Raw genomic sequence first — 24190 nt, 5'->3', positions numbered from 1 at the left:
ATACTGCTAATGGCGGGGTGATCTGCAGCCCCAGAGCCACATGCGGCCCCTTGGTGTTTGGCCCTTGGGCCCCAAGCAGTCAGTAGATTTGTAATTGCCCCTCTAAGAGCGGTAAAGTCTAGCCGTATATTGCAGCACAGCCCTAGTCTCTGACCGTCTCCTATAGCATGACTTCAGTCTCCAACCACTCCTGAAGAGCGATCTGTGACCATTACCTCTGGGAAGTATTCAGTCTCTGACAGGTTTCTGTAACATTTATTGTAGTAAATATTATATGCGGCACTTTGGAGACATGAGGGGGCCGCATTTCAGGCCTCCTCATTACTTTGCTGATGTCTCACCTGCCCCCCCCCAATGCCTTGCAAGTTGACGACCGTTGTTCTATGTGGTATAAACTCTGACAGGTTCTCTTTATTTAGACATCAGGGGGCTTTTAGACCCCTAATGTCTCACCTGCCCCCCAATACCTTGCAAGTTGACGACCGCTGTTCTATGTGTTTTATAAACTTTGTGACAGGTTCTCTTTAATTAGACATTAGGGGGCTTTTAGCCCCCTGATGTCTCATCTGCCCTTCATTGAAGCTAATAGAGCACGGATTGTGCTTCGCTAGCTTCTTCTCCAGCCACAGCAGCCAGGAAAAGTAACAACAAAAACCGTAAGTGAAGTAATACACATCACTTCTGGATTCTTGGCAGCTAGAAGAGATCAGCAATCAAATAAAACAATGGGGGGAAAAAAAAGCAAAAAAAAACAAACAAAAAAAATAATAATAATAAGCAGTTAAACAAAGTGACCTCATGTGTCTCTTCGGAGGAGATCAGTGAATCCATGTTCACGGGTCTTCCTCCCCTTCACCCGGCAACACCTACCATGGGGGTCCCGGGCTTGCATGTGAGACAGCAGAGCCTGTGAAGCATGGTGGTGAGGTCATGCGGGGGGGGGGGCACAGTTATGGGAGTCACAGAAAGTAATCAGGCGGCTGTACAGCTCATCGGTCTGACCACTTTTATTAGAAAGCTGACAGTCGGTTTGTGGAGTGCACACGCACTGTAGCAGTGGGGGGAGCGAGCGGCCCGATTCACACTGGAGCACAGTGTAGGAAAGTTCCATGTGCATTTCCTGCACTGCGTTCCAAACGCACTACCCTTTGCAATTTGTTGCGGGTTCCAATACCACGTTAATGGCACCCTAAATACAGATCGCAAACACGGTGCGTTTGCAGGCACCAGCTTGGCGCAGTGCGTTTTTTAAAAGTAGTGCATATGTTACTTTTTGTATGTTTCGGCGCAATTTGCAGCCCATTCTGGCGGCCAAGTGGTGCTGCAGGGTAACGCACAGGAAGGTGGACCATGCTCCTGTGCAATTCTAGTGGGAGCCCCACCCTCTCTCTCTCCCCTGATTGGCTAGCTGATATTGATTGACAGCAGTGTGAGCCAGTGGAGCCACTGCTGTGTCTCAGCCAATCAGGAAGGAGAATCTGGACGGCTGAGACGCTCCTGGAAAGAGCGGGACCTCAGGTAAGTATTAGGAGGGGGCTGCTGAACACAAAAGGCTTTTTATCTTAATGCATACAATGCGTTAAGATAAAAGAACCTTCTGCCTTAACAACCACTTTAAGTAATCATTTTATGTCTGAAAAGTATTTAAAGCCCCCAAAACATTTTATATTTTATGAAAGCAGAGACCCTGGAGAATAAAATGGCAGCAGTTCCATCTTTTTATGTTATATGATATCATTCACTTGACCTCCAGAAGGTTTACCCCCCCTTCAAGATCAGTTAATTTTTTTGCGATACAGCACTGTGTTAATTTAACTGACAATCGTGCGATCACGCAACGCTGTACATAAATTACATTCATGTAATTTTATTTATTTCCCCACAAAAAGAGCTTCCTTGTGGTGATATTTAATCGCCTCTGCTTCGATTAATTTTTTGCTCTATAATAGGGCTGGGAAAAAAATCAATTTGAAACTTGAATCGAGTTGAGAGGTCAAATTGATTTTTGATTTTCAGCAAATCGATTTTTTAGATTTTTTTCTTTTCAGCAGGCCGGACGCCGCGGACTAGGCCGAAGCCGTGGCCTCGCCTAAAAACTCCTGCCCGCAGCTCCTCAGGACCGGCGCAGTGTCCATCCAAAAAAAAAATAAAAAATATCGATTTGAATCGTGAATCGAGTTTTTTTTTTTAAAAAATTGCAGATTTTTTTTTTTTGGGAGAAAATCGCCCAGCTCTACGCCATAAACAAAAAAATACCGACGATTTTGAGGGAAAAAAAAAATATATATACATTTTTTGTTTAATTTCTGCTATAAAACATATCCAATAAGAAAAATCAAATTTCTTCATAAATTTAGGCCAATATGTATTCTGCTTCATATGTTTGGTAAAAAACTTTCCAATATTTTCCAAATATATTCCAAAATTCCAATATTGGTTTGCGTGAAAGTTATAGTGTCTACAACTATGGGACATATACTGGAATTTATATTTATTTATTTTTTACTAGTAATGGCGGCAGTCAGCGTCTTATAGCGGGACTGCGATTTTAGCAGTGGACAATCTGACACTAACTGACACTTTTTGGGGACCAGTGACACTAATACAGCGATCGGTGCTAAAAAATATACACTGTCACTGTACTAATGATATAAAGAGAAAACAAATCAGCGCAATATAAAATAACCCTTTTCTGTGGAAGCTGCTGAACACCAAGGGTCAATGATTCAAATCCCTGAGGCAAAAATGTAAAAAGAAGATGGTGCAGCGCTAAAAAAAACAAATAAAAAAATTAAAAAAATAAGTCCGTAGATCAAATACAAGACAATCCGTCTTCAGGGATGAACTATAAACAAGACATGCAGGTGACTTCCTGGGAAGAAACGGAACCTCCACCAATGATGTGGCAGCTCAGCTCACAGCATGGACCCTTTAATTATAGAGGGTCTGATACACATTCCCACTCGGGGTATATAGAGATGCAGCAGACCAATCCGGAAATTCCCCTCTTAGGTCAGCTGACACACAACAGTCTCCACTCCGAAGCTGCAGAGATCATGCAAATACAAAGCAATACATAGTGCTCACCGCAAGGTATTGAGAATTTATTGATAAAAAAAAAAAAGAGAATAAAACATACAAAAATGGCACATAAAACCAAGTGCCTGGTAAAGCATGGATGTATACAAAGTCTGCTATGGCCGCGGGTGAAGTCATAAGACTTCCGTCCGTCCGTACGCGTTACGTCCCAGTGGGCGGGACTTCGTCAGCGTACTAATGACACTGGCTGGGAAGGGGTTAACATCAGGGGGCAATCAAAGGGTTAACTGTGAACCTAACCTGTGTTTTTTGTGTACTGTGTGGCGCTTTCACTAAGGGATGTGCATTGCAGGGGAAACAAAATCCATCACATCCCCCCCATCGCTTGTTTACATAGGCAGAGCTCTGTTCTTTTGCTCTCCTCAACGATCAGTGGGTGTCCGCGGACATCCATAGGCCGCCACCCACTGATCGGCTTCTGCTGTGACTAATCGCAACAGAAGCAGCGCACGCGCTCCCCCTACCCGGAAGTGTCAGAGCTCATACTTTTCTCAACAAAAGTGGACTTACTCTTTAACCCCTCTTTAGCGCCGATTGGAAGCAAATTTGCGTTCGTGGCTTTCAGAGGTTATATCGGGTGCAGGCATCACCCCGGTACCGTTTTTAGAGCGGACGGTCGGTTCTTTAGTGAGAACAACCGATGTGGCTGAAAAGCCGCTCGGCTGTTAACCTAACGGAGCGGGAGGGGACGTCCCCCCCATTCCGCCGCTCTTCCCGGGCCAATGACGCCGATTTAAAAAAAAAAAAAGACAGTATTCAGAATCGCCGTTTTTGGCGATCTGAATACTTTGAAGTGCAGAGAAGGAGTTTGAGGTCTGTTAGACCCCCCCGATCCCTCCATGAAGAGGACCTGTCACTGCCTATTACTGTCACAAGGGATGTTTACATTCCTTGTGACAGCAATAAAATTGATCAGGATTTTTTTTTTTTTTTTTTATAAGGACAATGTAAAAAAAAATAAAAATAAACATGAAAAGAAAAAAAAAAAAAATTTAAAGCGCACCTGTCCCCGCGCAACAAACAAAACATATACGTAAGTCACGCCCGCAAATGTAAACGGTGTTCAAATCACACATGTGAGGTATTACCACGATCGTCATAGAGAGAGCAATAATTCTAGCACTAGACCTCCTCTGTAATTCTAACCTGGTAAACGTTACATTTTTTTAAAGCGTCGCCTATGGAGATTTTTAACGTACCGTAGTTTGTCGCCATTTCACGACTGTGCGCAATTTCAAAGCATGGCATGTTGGGTATCTATTTACTCGACGTAACATCATCCTCCACATTATACAAAAAAAAAAATTGGGCTAACTTTACTGTTTAGTTTTTTTTAATTCATGAAAGTGTCTTTTTTCCCCAAAATTTGTACAGCCAGTCCCCAAAACCTTTTGTCTAAGAGCCCTTTCACACTGGGGGCGGTTTGCAGGCGCTATTGCGCTAATAATAGCGCCTGCAAACCGACCCCAAAGTGCCGCTGCTGTGTATCCAGTGTGAAAGCCCCGAGGGCTTTCACACTGGAGCGATGCGCTGGCAGGACGGTAAAAAAAGTCCTGCCAGCAGCATCTTCGGAGCGGTGAAGGAGCGGTGTGTATACCGCTCCTTTACCGCTCCTGCCCATTGAAATCAATGGGACGGCGCGGCTATACCGCCGGCAAAGCGCCTCTGCAGAGGCGCTTTGCGGTGGTATTTAACCCTTCCTCGGCCGCTAGCGGGGGGTAAAACCGCCCCGCTAGCGGTCGCATACCGACAGTAAAACGCCGCTAATAATAGCGGCGTTTTACCGCCGACGCCGCCCCAGTGTGAAAGGGCTCTAAGAAACTCCAGCCAAAGGTTGTGCGCCATCAATTACAATGCAGGGCCAATAGACCTCTATTGTACATGAGGGTGTTGCGAGCCCAACTACATATTGGAGTGCTAAAGCCAGCTGGAGCAAGGAATGAGGTAAATACTACACCTTATTCCTCTACCCTTAGGTTGGGTTCACACTTGAGAACGCAGCGGCTCGCAGCAGGAGTCTGGTGCATCTTTCATTCACCATTTCAGGTCCAATTTCAGGCCGAATTTTTGGCTGAATTCGGACCTGAAATGGACCAAACGACGCACAGGACTCCTGTGCAAATTCGCATGTGAGATGTGAGAGCCGGTCACAAACTCCTGCTATGTGAATTGGATGCGGGGAAAAACTGCATTCGATTCGCAATAGTGTGAACCCGGCCTAAGACCTAACCAGCATTCGACCCTTGCATGGGGGGGGGGGCACACTGTGAGGGTGTTTTTTTTTTGTAGATCCCAGAGTTCAGCTTTGAGAAGTCTGATACACCCACTGTATGATCTTCAAAACCTCGGTGCAATCAGGAACCCACAACAAAACTCTGCCCCGACATTACTACTGACAAAGCGTCACTCCAACCATTGCAGAATGATGACGATGGTCTTCAGCAATCAAACTCTGACTTCTCAGAGGCACTTTACACATTTCTACAATCTCCTCAACAAAGCAATGATCATCACGCCTCATCCATCTCCTCAATCAATCATCGCTCGCCCAAGTCATTTGGAGGCTTTCAAAGGCTTTGTCATTACACACAATCACAGAAATGTTCCTGACTTGTGGTGGGGAGGCCCAACCTCCGACACCTGTCTACATTTCATACTGCTCTACCTATAACAGGGGCTTTCCATGTATATACATAGTACCTGACCATGCATGTTGATTGCTATTCTAAAGGAAAACAGCAGCAACTGGTTCGCTGGGATCTGCAAGACCTTCAAGTGGTGTCCAGACATGATGTCCATCATCCAATCAGGATCATTTCAGGCAGAATGGGCAAACATTATATTGCGTCTATGGTTACACGTGTACTACAGGTACACATGATTATCCTAGATCGGCCATTCTCAACCAGAGTTCCTCCAGAGCTTGCTAGGGGTTCAGCTGTGGCTGATTGACCACCTGTTTGATGGTGCCTGTATAGTTCTGGGGCCAACACCACTTGAAGGAGCTAGCATCATGACACCAATGATCTCTTTAGCTGTCTGTAAGGACGGCATTCACACAATCTTTCCAGTGACCCCCAATGTAAGGGACATTCTTCTCACTGATCACCAATGTAAGGAACATTCTTCTCACTGATCACCAATGTAAGGAACATTCTTCTCACTGATCACCAATGTAAGGGACATTCTTCTCACTGATCACCAATGCAAGGGACATTCTTCTCACTGATCACCAATGTAAGGAACATTCTTCTCACTGACCACCAATGTAAGGAACATTCTTCTCACTGATCACCAATGTAAGGAGCATTCTTCCCACTGATCACCAATGTTAGGAACATCCTTCCCACTGATCACCAATGTAAGGAACATTCTTCTCACTGATCACTAATGTAAGGAACATCCTTCCCACTGATCACCAATTTAAGGAACATTCTTCTCACTGATCACCAATGTAAGGAACATTCTTCTCACTGACCACCAATGTAAGGAACATTCTTCTCACTGATCACCAATGTAAGGAACATTCTTCTCACTGACCACCAATGTAAGGAACATTCTTCTCACTGATCACCAATGTAAGGAGCATTCTTCCCACTGATCACCAATGTAAGGAACATTCTTCTCACTGATCACCAATGTAAGGAGCATTCTTCCCACTGATCACCAATGTTAGGAACATTCTTCCCACTGATCGCCAATGTAAGTAAACTTGTTCCCATTGACTACCATGTAAATGGCATTAACCCCTGACAAATTGGTTTTAGCAGGGTTCCCCCATACTTGAAAGTTGTTTTAAAGGTTCTTTGGGGGTAACAAGGTTGAGAAAGGTTGTCCTAGATGGATGATTCTGGTTATCTCAGGCAATTAAAGCATACCTCTTGCCAAAACTTAGATTTTTCGTTTTGGATAAGGTTGAGGGCTTAGAACCTCTGTTACATTGGGGGTCAATAGGAAGAATGCCCCTTAGGCTCCATTCACACCTGAGCGTTTTATAGCTTGAAGCCTGAAGCTACAAAACGCTGGAGGGGAAAAAATCCATTATTCTCTATGGAGATGGTTCACATCTCCACTCCAAAACGCCTGAAGCCCTACGCCTGAAGCTCAAACAAGTTCTGGGCCCTTTTTTTGTCGCGCGAATCAGGCAGATTTGGGCGTTTTTCTGCTTTTTACATTTTGACCTTTTGCCCTGCACCAGGTAAAAAGCGCCGTAAAATTGCGCGATTCAGGTGTGAATGGGGCCTTACAGTAGTGGTGTGAATACCCTCCTTACAGACAGATAAACCGATCATTGGTATCATACTGCTCGCTCTTTCAAGTGGCATTGGCCCCAGAACTATGGAGGCACCATCAAATTGGAGGTCAAACAGTCCCAGCTCAAGGAACCACTAGCAAGCTCTGGAGGAATCTTGATGTGGGGGATTGGTTTGGCCTCCTGAACCAAATTGGATGTTTTTATGTGATCACACTATGAACCATTAAAGTGGTTTGGCCTTTTTTACCATTTGGTTTGGGGCTTCTGTTTTCATATTTTGAGGTTTTTGTTGTCTATGTGCCCTCTGGTGAGATTCTCCCTCTCTGTCTTGGCGACTATAGTCAGGGTGTCAGAAAATCATGAAACATTCAACATTTTACAGTTTTCACCAGAACATGGGGACACCTGTTCCAGTAAAAACTAAAAGGGAATTTATTCCCACTTCCTGTTAAGTCTCTCGGACAGGAAGTTAGGAGAAATACCTCTATCATGGAGACACACAATGAAACCCTGATATGGGATTTAACCTCCCCCCAAATAAAAATATATACCTAGCTATCTATAGATAGATAGATAGATAGATAGATAGATAGATAGATAGATAGATAGATAGATAGATAGATATTAAGTAACTATAACAAATAAAATAATAATAATAACAACAATTAATAATGAATAAAACAACGTTCTGTCTGGATATACCCTTTAATTTACCATGTTTGTGTGTCTACAGGGTCAGACCCCATTCCAATAATCAAAAAGCCAATCAGACAAGCTGGAAATTGTGGTTTCTTCTTCATCAGATGAGGACAATGTACAGAAATATGTACAGATATACTCAATCAGATGCTCAAATGTGCTGATCAAGGTGAAGGTCAGAGAGTGGAAGCAAATGTTTGTTTGATGGCAGATATACACACATAAAGTGAAAACTTCCTTTGGAATGACCCCAGTAATGCTCTATTACAAGAACCTCGACGACCCCAGTGATGCCCATTACTAGAACCTCCATGACCCCAGTGATGCCCATTACTAGAACCTCCACAACCCCAGTGATGCCCATTACCAGAACCTCCACGACCCCAGTAATGCCCATTACTAGAACTTCCAGGACCCCAGAGATGCCCATTACAAGAACCTCTACGACTCCCTTGATGCTCATTACAGGAATCTCTATGGCCCCAGTTATGCCCATTATGAAAACTTCTACGACCCCAGTGATGGCAATAACAAGAACCTCTACACCCATTGATGCCCATTACGCAACTTCTATGGCCCCAATGATGCCCATTAGTTGAACCTCTATGACTCCATTGATACCAATTACAAGAACCTCTACGACACCAGTAATGCCCATTACAGGAATCTCTATGTCCCCAGTTATGCCCATTATGAGAACTTCTTTCGACCCCAGTGATGCCCATTTCAAGAACCTTTACAACCTCATTGATGCCCATTACAAGAACTTCTACGACCCCATTGATGCCCATTACAAGAACTTCTACGACCCCATTGATGCCCATTACAAGAACTTCTACGACCCCAGTGATGCCCATTACATGAACCTCTACAACCCCAGTGATGCCCATCAGGGCCGCCATCAGGGGGGTACAGCCATTAAAACTGTAAGGGGCCCACCTGGGCCAGAAGAAGGCAGGACGGGTGAAGGGGAGCCGTGCTGTGCATTACAGAAACGATCTCGGCTGAATCTGCTCTGTGGCATTGAGCTCAGACATCAAACTCTTTACTGCCACCACTGGCTACTATGTGCATGTGCACCCCTCGTGTACTGGGTTTCTCTGTGTCAGCAACATGTCAGCTTTATGAAAACGAGCCGGGACCAGGTAGGAAGATCTTCTTTTCATGTAGGGGCTATGAAGGAAAGGGAGGGGGCTGTTTGTGTACAGGGAGGGGCCAGAGCCTTGTGTGTTTGCAGATTTGTGCATATGTGGGGCTGCCATATATACAGGTGTGTGGTGGGGGGGGGGACTTTCATATATAAAGGTGTGTGTGGGGGGAGGGGCTGACATATATACAGGTGTGGGGGGGGGCTGACATATATACAGGTGTGTGTTGGGGGGGGGGAACTTTCATATATACAGGTGTGTGTGGGGGGAGGGGCTGACATATATACAGGTGTGGGGGGGGGCTGACATATATACAAATGTTGGGGGGACTGAAATATATACGGGTGTGACATATATATATATATATACAGGTGTGTGGGGGTGACATATATACAGGTGTGGGGGGGGGCTGGCATATATACAGGTGTGTGTGTGTGGCGGGGCTAACATATATACAGGTGTGTTTGGGGAGGGGTCTGACATGCATACAGGTGTTTGGGGGCCGTACATATACACAGGTGTGTGTGGGGGCTGACATTTATACAGGTGTGTGTGTGTGGAGGGGGGGGCGAGGTTGGCATATATACAGGTGTGGGGGGGCGACATATATACAGGTGTGAGGGGGACTGACATATATACAGGATTGAGGGGGGGGGGCTGAGTGTGTACAGGTGAGGTGGCTGGTGTGCGAATTCGGTAGGATGGCCTGTGGGCAAGCCCTGGGGAGTGTTGGTGGTCAGGCTGGGGGGGGCCCAGCCCAGGCCTAAAGCTGTGTAAGGGGCCAACAAATTTATGATGGCTAACTTCTACGACCCCATTGATGCCCATTACAAGAACTTCTACGACCCCATTGATGCCCATTACAAGAACTTCTACGACCCCATTGATGCCCATTACAAGAACTTCTACGACCCCATTGATGCCCATTACAAGAACTTCTACGACCCCAGTGATACCCATTACAAGAACTTCTACGACCCCATTGATGCCCATTACAAGAACTTCTACGACCCCATTGATGCCCATTACAAGAACTTCTACGACCCCATTGATGCCCATTACAAGAACTTCTACGACCCCAGTGATACCCATTACAAGAACTTCTACGACCCCATTGATGCCCATTACATGAACCTCTACAACCCCATTGATGCCCATTACATGAACCTCTACAACCCCATTGATGCCCATTACATGAACCTCTACAACCCCATTGATGCCCATCAGGGCCGCCATCTACAACCTCAGTGATGGCCATTACAAGGTATAATCGGGGTTTACAAAGCTTTAGGTGCACAGTGGATTTATATCCTTTGGCGTTACTGTGAAATACTAAATTAAGGCCGGGTTCACATATGAGCCGCATGCAGCTCACAGCAGGGGTTTGGTGCGTCCTGGTTCACCGTTTCAGCTCCGATTTCAGCCCAAATTTTGGGCTGAATTTGGACCTGAAACGGACCAAAAGACACAAAGTTTTTGTGCAAAACGCAACGAACCTGCTACGGAGATATGTGAACCGGCTCCATAGAGAGTCAGTCAAGTTCTCCTGCTATTGCGGATTGGATGCGGAGAAGCTGCATCCAATTTGCAATGGTGTGATCGCAGCCTTAAAGTGAATGTTTTTGTGCCTGGGGTTCAGGAAGTGACAGGGCGAGGTATGTTTGGGGGGGGGGGCGGCGTCAGGGAAAGGTGTTTCTTATGGACACAGAGTGGGGCTTGGGATCGAGCATGTACCAGTGCCCCCATAGAAAGTGGCTTGGGGGAGGAGCCCAGAGCGCCGGCGGGAGACCCAAGAAGAGGCGGATTGGGGCTGCTCTGTGCAAAACCATTACACAGAGCCGGTAAGTATAACATGTTTGTTATTAAAAAAATCATTAATGTTTACCCTTTAGTATCACTTTAAGGACACTGCAGCACAGTCAGAAAAGTTTGGTAACTAGTAAGGCTGCATTCACACCCGAGCGTTTCAAATAAACGCCTGTAATCTGCCCAAAAGAAGCTCTTTTTTTTTTGTTCTTAAGGCGTTTTCAGGCATTTTGGTTTAGGTGACAAAACCCTCAGATGTGAACAGGTGCCATTGAAATGAATAGGATTTGCTTGTTGGGCGTTTTGCAGGCGTTTTACGAGCTGAAAACGCTCAGGTGTGAATGCAGCCTCAGTGAAACCAGTTTCAGAAGGGCACACAAGAAGGTCTCTTGGCAAATAAAGGTAGTAGAAGGCGTGTCTACTCCATAACTGTGCTAAAACCAGTATAAAGGCTCCCACTGCTGACCACCTTCTGAAAATGTCAGCTGCCTGGCTGCCTATGGCTTCAGCACTTTTGAACCAGGACACGTATGCAAATCAGGAGAGCCACAGCTCCGTACTCATTCTAATGCCCCTGTACACACGGTCGGATTTTCCCATGGAAAATGTCCGATCGGAGCGTGTTGTCAGAAATTCCGACCGTGTGTGGGCTCCATCGGACATTTTCCATCGGATTTTCCGACACACAAGGTTTGAGAGCAGGATATAAAATTTTCCGACAACAAAATCCGTTGTCGGAAATTCCGATCGTGTGTACACAAATCCGACGGACAAAGTGCCACGCATGCTCAGAATAAATAAAGAGATGAAAGCTATTGGCCACTGCCCCGTTTTTATAGTCCCGACGTACGTGTTTTACGTCACCGCGTTCAGAACGATCGGATTTTCCGACAACTTTGTGTGACCGTGTGTATGCAAGACAAGTTTGAGCCAACATCCGTCGGAAAAAATCCTAGGATTTTGTTGTCGGAATGTCCGAACAAAGTCCGACCGTGTGTACGCCCTATTAGACTTATAAAGTACTTAAAGCGGAGTTACACCCAAAAGTGGAACTTCCGCTCATTTGTCTCCCCTCCCCCTCCGGTGCCACAATTGGCACCTTTCGGGGGGGGGGGGGGGAGCAGATACCTATGACAGGTATCCTGTTCCCACTTTCGGGAGTCCGCGCTGCGGCCCATGACATCACCGCGGGGCTCCCTCCTCCTTCTCTTGTCGCCAGGCCAGTAGGAGAGAGGAGAGGAGCCTCACGCATGCGCAGTAGGGTTCCCGGTATGAAGCCGTATGGCTACACTGCCCGGGTTCCTTTACCCGCAATGGCGGCGGCAGCACCCGACAGCTGATGGAAACATCAGCTGCAGTGTCGACATCGCTGGAGTCCAGGACAGGTAAGTGTCCGATTATTAAAAGCCAGCAGCTGCAGTGTGTTTGCTTATATTTTGCAGAGTAGGACATGAAGCTTTTTGTGCACCACATTCCATCGCTCTGTAATGTAGCAGAGATAAAAATTGCGTACAGCAGAGATAAAAAGGGAAAAACAGCAAGAACCACTACTACTGTACCTACCGGGCACTTTTTTTTTTTTCACACAAATAGAGCTTTCTTTTGGAGGTATTCAATTACCACTGGGGGGGGGGGGGTTAATTTAAACAAAGGCCGAAAATTTTGGGGGAAAAAAAATACTCTTTCATAGTTTCTGTTATAAATTTTTGAAAACAGGTTATTTTTCTACTTCACTGAGGTGCGCTGATTAGGCTTCACTGATGGGCACTGGTAGGTGGCACTAATAGGTGACACTGATGAGGAAGCATTGATGGGCACTAAATGGCAGCACTGGTGGGCACTGATGAGGCTGCACTGATAGGTGGCAGTCATAGGCGGCACGGATGGGCACTGGCAGGTGACACTGATGAGAAGGCATTGATGGGCACTTATTGGCAGCACTGGTAGCCACTGATTGGAAGCACTGGTGGGCGCGGATAGGCGGCACTGGCGTGCACTGATTGGCAGCACTGGTGGGCAGTGATAGGTGGCACTGATTGGCAGCACTGGTGGGCACTGATTGGCAGAACTGGTGGGCACTGATTGGCAGAACTGGTGGGCACTGATTGGCAGAACTGGTGGGCACTGATTGGCAGCACTGGTGGGCACTGATTGGCAGAACTGGTGGGCACTGATTGGCAGAACTGGTGGGCACTGATTGGCAGCACTGGTGGGCACTGATTGGCAGAACTGGTGGGCACTGATTGGCAGAACTGGTGGGCACTGATTGGCAGCACTGGTGGGCACTGATTGGCAGCACTGGTGGGCACTGATTGGCAGAACTGGTGGGCACTGATTGGCAGCACTGGTGGGCACTGATTGGCAGCACTGGTGGGCACTGATTGGCAGAACTGGTGGGCACTGATAGGCAGAACTGGTGGGCACTGTTGGGACTGCACTGATAAACAGGACACTGTGATCACAGAACGCGTCGGCCTCCAAGAACTAGCCGTCTGCGCTGTAGCTGTCATTTGGCTATATTGGGGTCGACAAGTGGTTGTAAACCCCTCCATATCCCCAGTGAAGTGACTGGCCTCAGGTGATACACAGAGATGAAACAAATCCTCCTACATAAGTTGTACCTGTTTATCTACAGTCGTCATTCCCCTACATCCATTCAAAGTGGCAGATCCCCGTTCTGTCACTGCGGGGAACGATCGTGGACGGCCGGCGGACATCAAGTCCGCCAGACCCGCTGACTGGCTCCCCCGCTGGCCAATGGGAGCGCGTGCCCACAAAAGCGAGCTCCTGCGCCGACGTACACCTACTGCGATTTGTGGGATCGTGCCGTCTTGCCGCAGTATAATGACGGCGGCTGGTCGGCAAGCAGTTAAAGTTGCTGTAAAGGCAGAAGGTGTATTTTGTGCATTAAAGTATAACTAAAGGCAAAGCTTTTTTTCTAGTTTTGGATAGAGTGGAGAGGGATTAGAACCCCTGTCAGGTTTTATTGCTGTCTGTTCCCCCCGTTAGAGAGATTCATCCTCTCGGTTTGTCCTGTTCACCATCATCATTAAAAATGAAAGTAAAAAACATTCCCAAATTTTGGATTGTCCCCAGAAAAGTAATAGAGAGGAAATCTTCCAGTGGGGACCCTAGTTCTGGTGAGCTGGGGGGCCCCAAGAAATTCCCTTAATTTGCAGGGATTTCCTCTCACTTCCTGTTTGGCTATGGGACAGGAAGTGCTGAAAAATCTCCACAATGGAACAGAGATGGTGAAAAAAAAAAAATCTGACAGGGGTTATAACCCTTCCCTTTGCACGATCCAAAATGCAAAAAAAAAGTTTTGCCCATAGTTCTACTTTATGATAAACAACCTTCTGTGTGCAGCAGCCCCCCCCCCTAATACTTACCTGAGCCCCATCTCGATCCAGCAATGTTGGACGAGAGACTCGGCTGTCCGGGACTCCCTTCCTCATTGTCTGAGACAACAGCGAAGCGCCATTGGCTCCTGCTGCTTTCAATCAAAGTCAGCAAGCCAATGAGGAGAGAGGGGTCTGAATGGACACATGGAACTGCTCGGGTGCCCCCCATAGCAAGCTGCTTGCTGTGGGGGGCACTCGTCGGGAGGGGCAAGGAGGGCCGAAGAGGGACCCCAGAAGAGGAGGATCGGGGCTGCTCTGTGCAAATCCATTACAACAGAGCAGATAAAACATGTTTGTTATTTTTACACACAAAAAATAAATGAGACTTTACAATCACTTTAAGCCTCGTCTGCATAATGTGTGTATGAAATGGCCACTTGTAGTCCTATGTGACAAGGTGACAACAGAGGAGAAGAACTGGGAAACAAGGACAGAGCGTTGTCATCCTAGAAGAGGTCATTCCCAAATATGGACCTTCATGGCAAGATCACCACTGATCTCCTGCAGCCTCCTGGCACTCACTTCCCATTTACATGTGCTTTAGAGGTGGCTGCATTTCTCAGGGTCAGTATTCTGGTGGTGACAACAGTGGACCCAGCCTTTGTAATGGGTGTTAGTAGCCACCATGGGAAGCCCCTGTAACAGGCTGACAATGGAGGGGAACAACTGGGGAACACAGACACAGTGTTGTCATCCTATAGGATCTCAATGACAGGATCACTGCTGGTCTCCTGCTACCTCTTTGCACCCACTTCCCACCTATATGCACTCCAGTGATGCCTGCATGTCATTTCTCAGGCTCAGTTTTCTGATGGTGACAACAGTGGGGCCATGTCTGCATAATAGTTGTTGAGACGGCCACTTGTAGCCTCCTTGGGAAGCCAATGCCACAGGGTGACAACGGAGAGGAACACCTGGGAAACATGGACTCTGTGTTGTATATAGAGTGCTAAATCAGGAACAAGGACCCTAATGGCAGGATCACCGCTGATCTCCTGCAACCTCTTTGCACCCACTTCTATCCACATACACTACCAGTGATGTCACAGTCTGCATGGCATTTCTCAGGGTCAGTTTTCTGATAGAGACCACACTAGACTATGTCTGTGTAATGGGTGTGGAAATGGCCACTTGTAGCCACCATGGGAATTCCACGTGACAACGCTGGAGGGCGAGTGGGAGGCAGGGACAGAGCGTTGTCACCCTAGAACAGGTAATATATATAGACAATACCCCTTAGGGACTTTTACAGACAGCAAAAATCACAAACTTTTTTTTTGCTAAAAAAAAATATTTAAAAAACTTTATTAATACTTCATTAAAAACAAACATAAAGTTCCAGTACGGTCTATTTGTAGCATAGTATGCATGAAACCATTCTGCAGATGATTGGTCATGTATTCATAGATATTTCATAGATATTTCTCATACAATATCCAGATCCATTGTCTGTATGTATTGCTCTATATTAGGGATGTGGCTTACTCTCTTAGGGTGCTCTCCCCTATATTTCCCCTATAACAGGGACCTTCCTGGCAGGATCAATGCTGATCTCCTGCAGTCCCTTTGCACCCAACTTCCTATCTACATGTATTCCATACGATGGCTACATGGCATTTCCTCAGGACAGGGCTGAACAAATCCCAGGCGTCAGGTTGCCGTGACAACAACAAAATTGCATCCTGGCGCCTGGGCTGCTGCTCGAATGCTTTCACACACTCCACACGTGCCCTCTTCCCCACCCCCCCGCCCCTTTGCTATGTATCCCCGGGCTCCACGTGCCCATCTGCAGGTCTGGGGCCGGCATAGAGGTGCCACCGGGGTAAAGGGGAGAGAGGAGAGCAAGTGATGTGTATGACCTCCAGGTTGACAGTTTTTCTTGGCCATCAAAGGTGGTGCGATGTGCATTTGCGTTACATTTGGTGGAGCACAGGGGAGACATCAGGGGGTACTTTTAGACCCTGCATGTCTCATTAAAGAGAACCCGTCACCAAAAAATCATCACCTAGAGCAGGGATATGCAATTAGTGGACCTCCAGCTGTTGCAAAACTACAAGTCCCATCATGCCTCTGCCTCTGGGTGTCATGCTTGTGGCTGTCAGAGATTTGCTATGCCTCATGGGACTTGTAGTTCTGCAACAGCTGGAGGTCCGCTAATTGCATATCCCTGACCTAGAGGGTTTTTTTTTTGTCTCCATAAGTGATGGGGAAAAAAAAATAAAAAAGAACCCCCCCCCACACCCCCCCCCCCCTCCACTCCACACACATACGCACGTACAAACATAAATGTACACATGGGGTCACCTATGTCTGAAAACATTGATTGCAATACACATTTTTACATATTGCCATGCACACCAGAATGTGAGCAATAAATCTTTCACCAGAACCTCCTTTGTAACGCTAACATGATGACCATATAGGCGGCTTTTAAAGTGGAGTTCCACCCAAAAAGTGGAACTTCCACTCATCAGATTCCTCCCCCCTCCGGTGACACAGTTGGCACCTTTCAGGGGGGAGGGGAGTACAGATACCTGTATTACAGGTATCTGTACTCCCTTCCGGCATAGATAGCCGCAGAATCTGCGGTTATTTACGCCACTTCCTGCTGCCTGCTGGGAAACACACGGGTCCCAGAGGGCAGCAGCGACCATCCGTATTGCGCTGCGCGACTCGCGCATGCACAGTAGGGAACCGGGAAGTGAAGGCCGCACGGCTTCACTTCCTGATTCCCTTACCGAAGATGGAGGGCGGGCAGCACCCGAGGACGGAGAGACGGTTTGGCCTCGGGTGCGGACATCGCGGGCGGCCCTGGACAGGTAAGTGTCCATGTTTTTAAAAGTCAGCAGCTGCAGTATTTGTAGCTGCTGACTTTTAAAAAAAAATTTTCGGCGGCGGCTCGCTTTAATGTGTCCCTTATGGAAGATATAGGGTACTGATGTTTGGCGCCATTTCACACAATTTTAAGGTTTGACATGTTGGGTATCTGTTTTCTCGGTGTAACCTCGTCTTTTAAATTTTAACAAAAAAATGTATAATTTTAGTGTGTTTATGTGCCCGCCTAAAATGAAAGGATATCCAAAGGTAATTTTTTTTTTTTTACTTACCTCCTCTGTGCAGTTTGTTTTGCACAGAGTGGCCCCCCAATCCTCCTCTTCTGAGGTCCCTCAGCGGCCTTACTGGTTCCTCCTCTTCTCCAGTGCCTGTTGGGAGAAGCATTCTCCCTCTGGGCACCTCGTCCTGGGGCGCGCTCCCGTGTCCTGCTGCTCCGTCTATTGACACAGACAGCAGGACTTGGCCCCGCCCCCCTCGTCATTGGATTTGATTGACAGCAGCGGGACCCAATGGCTGTGCTGCTATCAATTTATCTAACCAGGACATGAGACACACCGGCTGGAGCTGGTGTGCTCGTTCCCGGGCGCGCGAAAGACAAGGTTTGGGTAAGTAAAACGGGGCTCTGGGGGGCTTCTACACTAAAGGAGATTTTTCACCTTAATGCATATGCCCCGTACACACGGTCGGATTTTCCGATGGAAAATGTCCGATCGGAGCGTGTTGGTCGGAAATTCCGACCGTGTGTGGGCTCCATCGGACATTTTCCATTGGATTTTCCGACACACAAAGTTGGAGAGCAGGAGATAAAATTTTCCGACAACAAAATCCGTTGTCGGAAATTCCGATCGTGTGTAAACAAATCCGACGGACAAAGTGCCACGCATGCTCAGAATAAATAAAGAGACGAAAGCTATTGGCCACTGCCCCGTTTATAGTCCCGACGTACGTGGTTTTACGTCACCGCGTTCAGAACGATCGGATTTTCCGACAACTTTGTGTGACCGTGTGTATGCAAGACAAGTTTGAGCCAACATCCGTCGGAAAAAATCCTAGGATTTTGTTGTCGGAATGTCCGAACAAAGTCCGACCGTGTGTACGCCCTATTAGAATGTATTAAGGTGAAAAACCTCGAGGGTTTACAACCCCTTTAACTTTAACTACTTGGCGCCCGTTGCTATTGCCGAAAGACGGCTTGCAGAGCGGCCTTAATTGCCGAGAGGGCGTCCCTGGACGTCCTCCCCGAGCAAGCACAGTCTGCGCGACCCTGCAGGTCACACACTGCGGGCTCTGTGATCACCGAGTCTATGAGACTCGGCTGATCACAGATCTGAGTAAGGGGTCGATCCACCTACCAGTGCCCACAGTGCCACCCATCAATGTCCACCAGTGCTTGCCAATCAATGCCCTCATTGTCTAATAATCAGTGCCACAGATCAATGCTGCCTATCAGTGCCACCTATCAGTTCCAACCATCAGTGCCGCCTATCAGTGCCCATTAGTGCCGCCTTATCAGTGCTGCCTATCAGTGCCCATTAGTGCCACCTTATCAGTGCTGCCTATCAGTGCCCATTAGTGCCACCTTATCAGTGCTGCCTATCAGTGCCCATTAGTGCCGCCTTATCAGTGCAGCCTCATCAGCGCACATCGGCGAAGGAGAAAAATTACCTGTTTTCAAATTTTCATAACAAACTATGAAACTGTTTTGTTTTTTTGTTTTTTTTTTTTTCAAAATTTCCGGCCCCCTTTTTGTTTTTATTTAGCAAAAAATAAAAAAACTCAGCAGCAATTAAATACCACCAAAAGAAAGCCCTATCTGTGTGAAAAAAATGGTTAAAAATTGAATTTGGGTAAACTGTTGCATGACCGCGCAATTGTCATTCAAAGAGTGAGAGCGCTGAAAGCTGAAAATTGGTCTGGGCAGGAGGGGGGTTTAAGTGCCCGGTAAGCAAGAGGTTAATGTGTGTTTTACAGAAATGTTGTGTTCCCAAGACCTTTGCGGTAATATCGTGTAACATAAAAAAAAATTGGAACTGCCACTATTTTATTCTCTAAGGTGTTTGCTTTCAGAAAAGATATCATGTTTGGGGGTTTTATGTATATATCTTCAGATCTAAAATTAATTTTTAAATGTGTACAAAAAAAACCCGCAAAACTGGTTCTGTCTGTGAAAGGGTTAAAGGATAGGTTCACCTTCGGGAACACATTACATGTTCCACCAATAAGATTTGTTAGTTCAAAAAAAAAAATCCTGGCTCCTGACTTTTTCAAAGCACATTTGTGAAGCCCCAGGGGGGAGTCTTCTGATGGTGACACCAGTGAGGAATGTCCTGTAGACTCCATAGGAAGCCCATGTGACCGGGTGACAACGGAGGGGAACAAGTATTGTAAACCATATAACATGTAATGCCCAAACAAGGTCCTTCATGGCAGGATCACTGCTGATCACTTGTAACCTCTTTGCACACGCTTCCCATCTACATACACTGCAGTGATGACTAGATGGTCGTTGGACCCTGGCCTGTATAATGGGTGTTGAAACAGCCACTGGTAGCCACCATAGGAACACACAGACGCAGTGTTGTCACCTTGTAACAGGCCAGTGAAGGGCCTCAATGGTAGGATCACCACTGATCTCATCTGACCATGAGAAACGCCAGGTAGTCATCGTTAGAGTGCATATAGATGGGAAATGGGTGCAAAGAGGTAGCAGGAGATCAGTGGTGATCCTGCCATTCTGGTGGTGAGAACAGCGGGCCATGTCTGCATAATGTGTTGAAATGGCCACTTGTAGCCACCATAGGAAGCCTGGGTGACACCAGACAGGTACAACATAGAAATATGGAGAGAGTGTTGTGACCCTATAACAGGGCCCTAGTGGCAGGATCACCGCTGATCTCCTGCAACCTCCTTGCACTCACTTTCCATCTACATTCACCCCAATGATGGCTACATGGCATTCTTCAGAGTCAGGTTTCTGATGGTGACAACAGTGGATCTGGTTGTGGAAACAGCCACTTGTAGCCAACATATAAAACCTATGTGACAGGGTGACAACACAGAAGGACTACTGGGAAACGGGGGGGGGGGGCAGAGTGTTGTCCCTTTGTAACAGGAAGTGCCAGAGCAATGGTCTTAATAGCAGGATCGCCTCTGATCTCCTGCAGCCTCTTTGCACTCACTTCCCATCTCCATGCATTCTAGCTATATCTACATGGCATTCCTCAGGGTCAGTTTTCTGACGGTGACAACAGTGGGCTATACCAGTGTACTGTGTGTGGAAATGGCCACTTGAAGCCTCCATGGGAAGCCCATGTGATAGAGTGACAACAGAGGGGAACAACTGGGAAACAGGGATAGCGAGTTGTCACCATATAGTAGGGTCACCACTAATCTCCTGCAGACTCCTTGCACCCACTTCCCATCTACATTCACCCCAGTGATGGCTACATGGCAATTCCCAGGGTCAGGTTTCTGATGGGGCTATACCAGTGTACTGTGTGTGGAAATGACCACTTGTAGCCTCCATGGGAAGCCCATGTGACAGGGTGACAACAGAGGAGAATACCTGGGAAAAGTGTTGTCACCCTATAAAGGGAACAAGGAACTTCATGATAGGATCACAGCTAATCTCTTGCAGCCTCTTTTCACATATATACATATATATATATACATGCACTCCGGCGAGGGTTCGTTTTCCTGATGGTTGCAGTAGTCCCAGCCTGTGTAATGTCCTGTAACCTGCAGCACATGGAGGAGCTCAGGCGTGACCATCCCTGACCGGACTATCTGTATGAAGGGAATAGAAGGATCTGACTTTCCAACACTTTTCCTAACAATGATTTACAATGAACAGAGGATCCTCCGATGATCCCCCCCCCCCCCCCACCCCGGCAGTCATGGATCAGGTGATGGTCCAGTACTGATCACATAATACAGATAGGAGGAGGACTATGGAGGAGGACTATGGAGGAGGACTATGGATATTTCCTGCTTATTTATACTCCGATCAATGATGATGCAGCTGATATTGAACAATGGATCAAAATGCATGCTCTGCAAAGCCAGCACCATCATCCTCATTAAGATTTGTATATGTGAGATCACCAGAATGGGGGGTGGGGGGGTCATATCACCAGTATGGGGGGGGTGTCATATCACCAGTATTGGGGGGGGTGTCATATCACCAGTATTGGGGGGGGGGGTCATATCACCAGAATGGGGGGGTGTCATATCACCAGTATTGGGGGGGAAGGGGGGTGTCATATCACTAGTATTGTGGGGGGGGGTGTCATATCACCAGAATGGGGGGGGGTGTCATATCACTAGTATTGTGGGGGGGGGGTGTCATATCACCAGAATGGGGGGGTGTCATATCACTAGTATTGTGGGGGGGTGTCATATCACCAGAATGGGGGGGGGGGGTGTCATATCACTAGTATTGTGGGGGGGGTGTCATATCACTAGTATTGTGGGGGGGGTGTCATATCACTAGTATTGTGGGGGGGGTGTCATATCACTAGTATTGGGGGGAAGGGGGGTGTCATATCACCAGTATTGGGGGGAAGGGGGGTGTCATATCACCAGAATGGGGGGGGGGTGTCATATCACCAGCAATGGGGGGAAGGGGGGGTGTCATATCACTAGTATTGGGGGGAAGGGGGGTTGTCATATCACCAGTATTGGGGGGGGGTGTCATATCACCAGTATTGTGGGGGGGGTGTCATATCACTAGTATTGGGGGGAAGGGGGGGTGTCATATCACCAGTATTGGGGGGGGTGTCATATCACTAGTATTGGGGGGAAGGGGGGGGTGTCATATCACCAGTATTGTGGGGGGGGTGTCATATCACCAGTATTGTGGGGGGGGTGTCATATCACCAGTATTGTGGGGGGGGTGTCATATCACCAGTATTGTGGTGGTGGGGGGGGGGAGTGGGTGGCAGAGCCTCCTTGTCTGATGCACCACTGCTAATTGGAAGGATGCTCAGTCCCAGCCATGGCACACATCATATGCATACAGTAATACAAAGCAGATCCCAGCCATGTTCCTCCCAGTCTTGTCCTGTTGATCCAGCCCCTTGCTACAGAAAATAATCTACAGACACAAAGGAAGATTTCCGACTTGGGGGGTGGGGGGGGGGGAGTATAAAAATGCCCGACACACACCGTGTACAATTATTTCCCCTTCTTTTGTGTTCTCATTCCGCCCTTCTGCTCCTGGATTCTCCCCGCCGCACAAAACTTTAAACAGAAGAAACATTCAGCTCCAGCCTGGTTTGCTGAGCCCTCGCACCTCTTTTTTTTTTTTTTTTTTTCTCCTGCCACCCATCGCCCTGCGTGTGCCCTTCTGCATGCAGCACCTACCTGACATGTCTTCCTGCTCCTCCACCGGCTCCTCTTCACTCCCCAGGGGCCCCCTCATGGCCCCCCTCGATTAATTGCAGCTTCTTTTCTTTTTTTTTGCAAAGCTTGCTGTAGGGGGGATAACTCCCCCTGTACAAAAAAAAAAACTGCTCCAGCTGTTAACCCATAGGATGCCAGGGGGGGCTCCCAGCCTGAGCTGATCAGGGCTTGGCAGGCTGGAAGAAAAAAGAAAAAAAAGGAGGAGGGGGTGATGGGGGGGGGGGTTGGATTTTATAAAAGATGGCTGCCTATTGCTTTTTTTTTGAGGAGCAATGCCCCCCTTCTCCCTCTCTCTCCCCCTCTCTGCCCAAATCCCTCTGCCTGGAAATAAAAGAGAGAGAGAGAGAGAGAGACAAAACTGGAGTGCACATGCCCAGTGTGTGACGTCCAGTCTGGTTGCCCAGGTAACCACATCCCATAATTTTGGCACAACTAGTTAGTGGTGAAGCCAGAGGTGACCAAGTTCAGGACTAGTTAGGGAAGGGGGGGGGATGGGACCAGGGCACTCTGTATTGTGGGGGGGGTGGGGGTATATTTGCTGTGTGTGTCCCCCAATGCGATGATCTCTGTATCACAGACAGCAATGTGCAGTGCTGGGAGTACCTGTGTCTGCCATGGCACCAGCCACTGACAGCACAGTGACAGCTCAGTGACAGCAGACACGCCCCCCCCTGTACTGGGAGGGATGAAAACTTTGTTTCTAAAATGTATCAGATGTCACTGCTTGACTTAAAGGAGCAGTCCACCCAAAAAGTTTTATTTATTTTTTTATACCAATCATAAATAAAGGATGTGATATCAGCAGTGACAGCACAGTGACAGCAGACACGCCCCCCCTCTGCACTGGGTGGGCTGAAAACTTTGAAACAATGTTTCAAAAATGTATCACTGAGTAGCTGTCACTGCTTGACTTAAAGGAACAGTCCACCCATTTTTTTTTTCTTTTTACCATTCATAAATAGGGGACTGATTTCAGCACTGACAGCACAGCACAGCACTGACAGCACATCACAGCACTGACATAATGAACAAAATAAAACAAGTTTTTCCTTTAGTTTTACTTTAAAGTGGTTGTAAAGCCTAAACATTGTTTCCCTTTAATGCATTCGCATTAAGGGGAAAAATGTTTAGGTGTCAGCACCCCCCCGTAAACTTACCTGAGCCCTCATTCGATCCAGCACTGTGCCCGCCTGCAGCTCTTCTCTACCCTCATTTTCAGGTCTCACTGGCTTTGCTGGGGCACCGGGAGCCATTGGCTTCCAGTGGTGTCAATCAAAGCCAGGGGGTGGGGCAAAGTCCCGCTGTCTGTGTCAATGGACACAAGGGCGGGGCTCGGCTGTGAGCACGCACGAGTGACCCCATGGGGGCACGGGACAGAGGGGAGGGGCCGGGAGCGCCAGCAGGGAACCCAAAAAGAGGAGGTTTGTGGTCGCTCTGTGCAATTCCATTACACAGAGCAGGTAGGTATAGACATTTAATTACCTTTACAATCACTTTAAAGTAGAACTTAAGGCAAAACTTTTTTTTTTTTTTTTGTGGCTAGA

At 47.4% G+C, this 24190-nt stretch overlaps 1 protein-coding gene across 5 annotated transcripts in view; it reads right to left on the bottom strand.

Moving 5' to 3' along the window:
- The window catches only part of CHD5 (chromodomain helicase DNA binding protein 5), a 295395-nt gene extending 272378 nt beyond the window's left edge, over positions 1-23017 (bottom strand). For 4 of the 5 annotated variants that reach the window (XM_073603682.1, XM_073603678.1, XM_073603679.1 and 1 more), the window contains exon 1: positions 22608-23016. In XM_073603682.1, coding sequence (XP_073459783.1) covers positions 22608-22665 — 58 coding nt within the window. In that variant the 5' untranslated portion in view covers positions 22666-23016. Of the gene's footprint in view, positions 1-22607 lie in introns of all 5 variants that reach the window. The other variant, XM_073603681.1, reaches the window with a different exon arrangement.
- Positions 23018-24190: the final 1173 nt, after the last annotated feature.

This window comes from Aquarana catesbeiana, linkage group LG10, assembly GCF_042186555.1.
Source record: "Aquarana catesbeiana isolate 2022-GZ linkage group LG10, ASM4218655v1, whole genome shotgun sequence".
Classification (NCBI taxonomy): Eukaryota; Metazoa; Chordata; class Amphibia; order Anura; family Ranidae; genus Aquarana; species Aquarana catesbeiana.
This window is presented reverse-complemented; position numbering and strand designations above follow the sequence as displayed.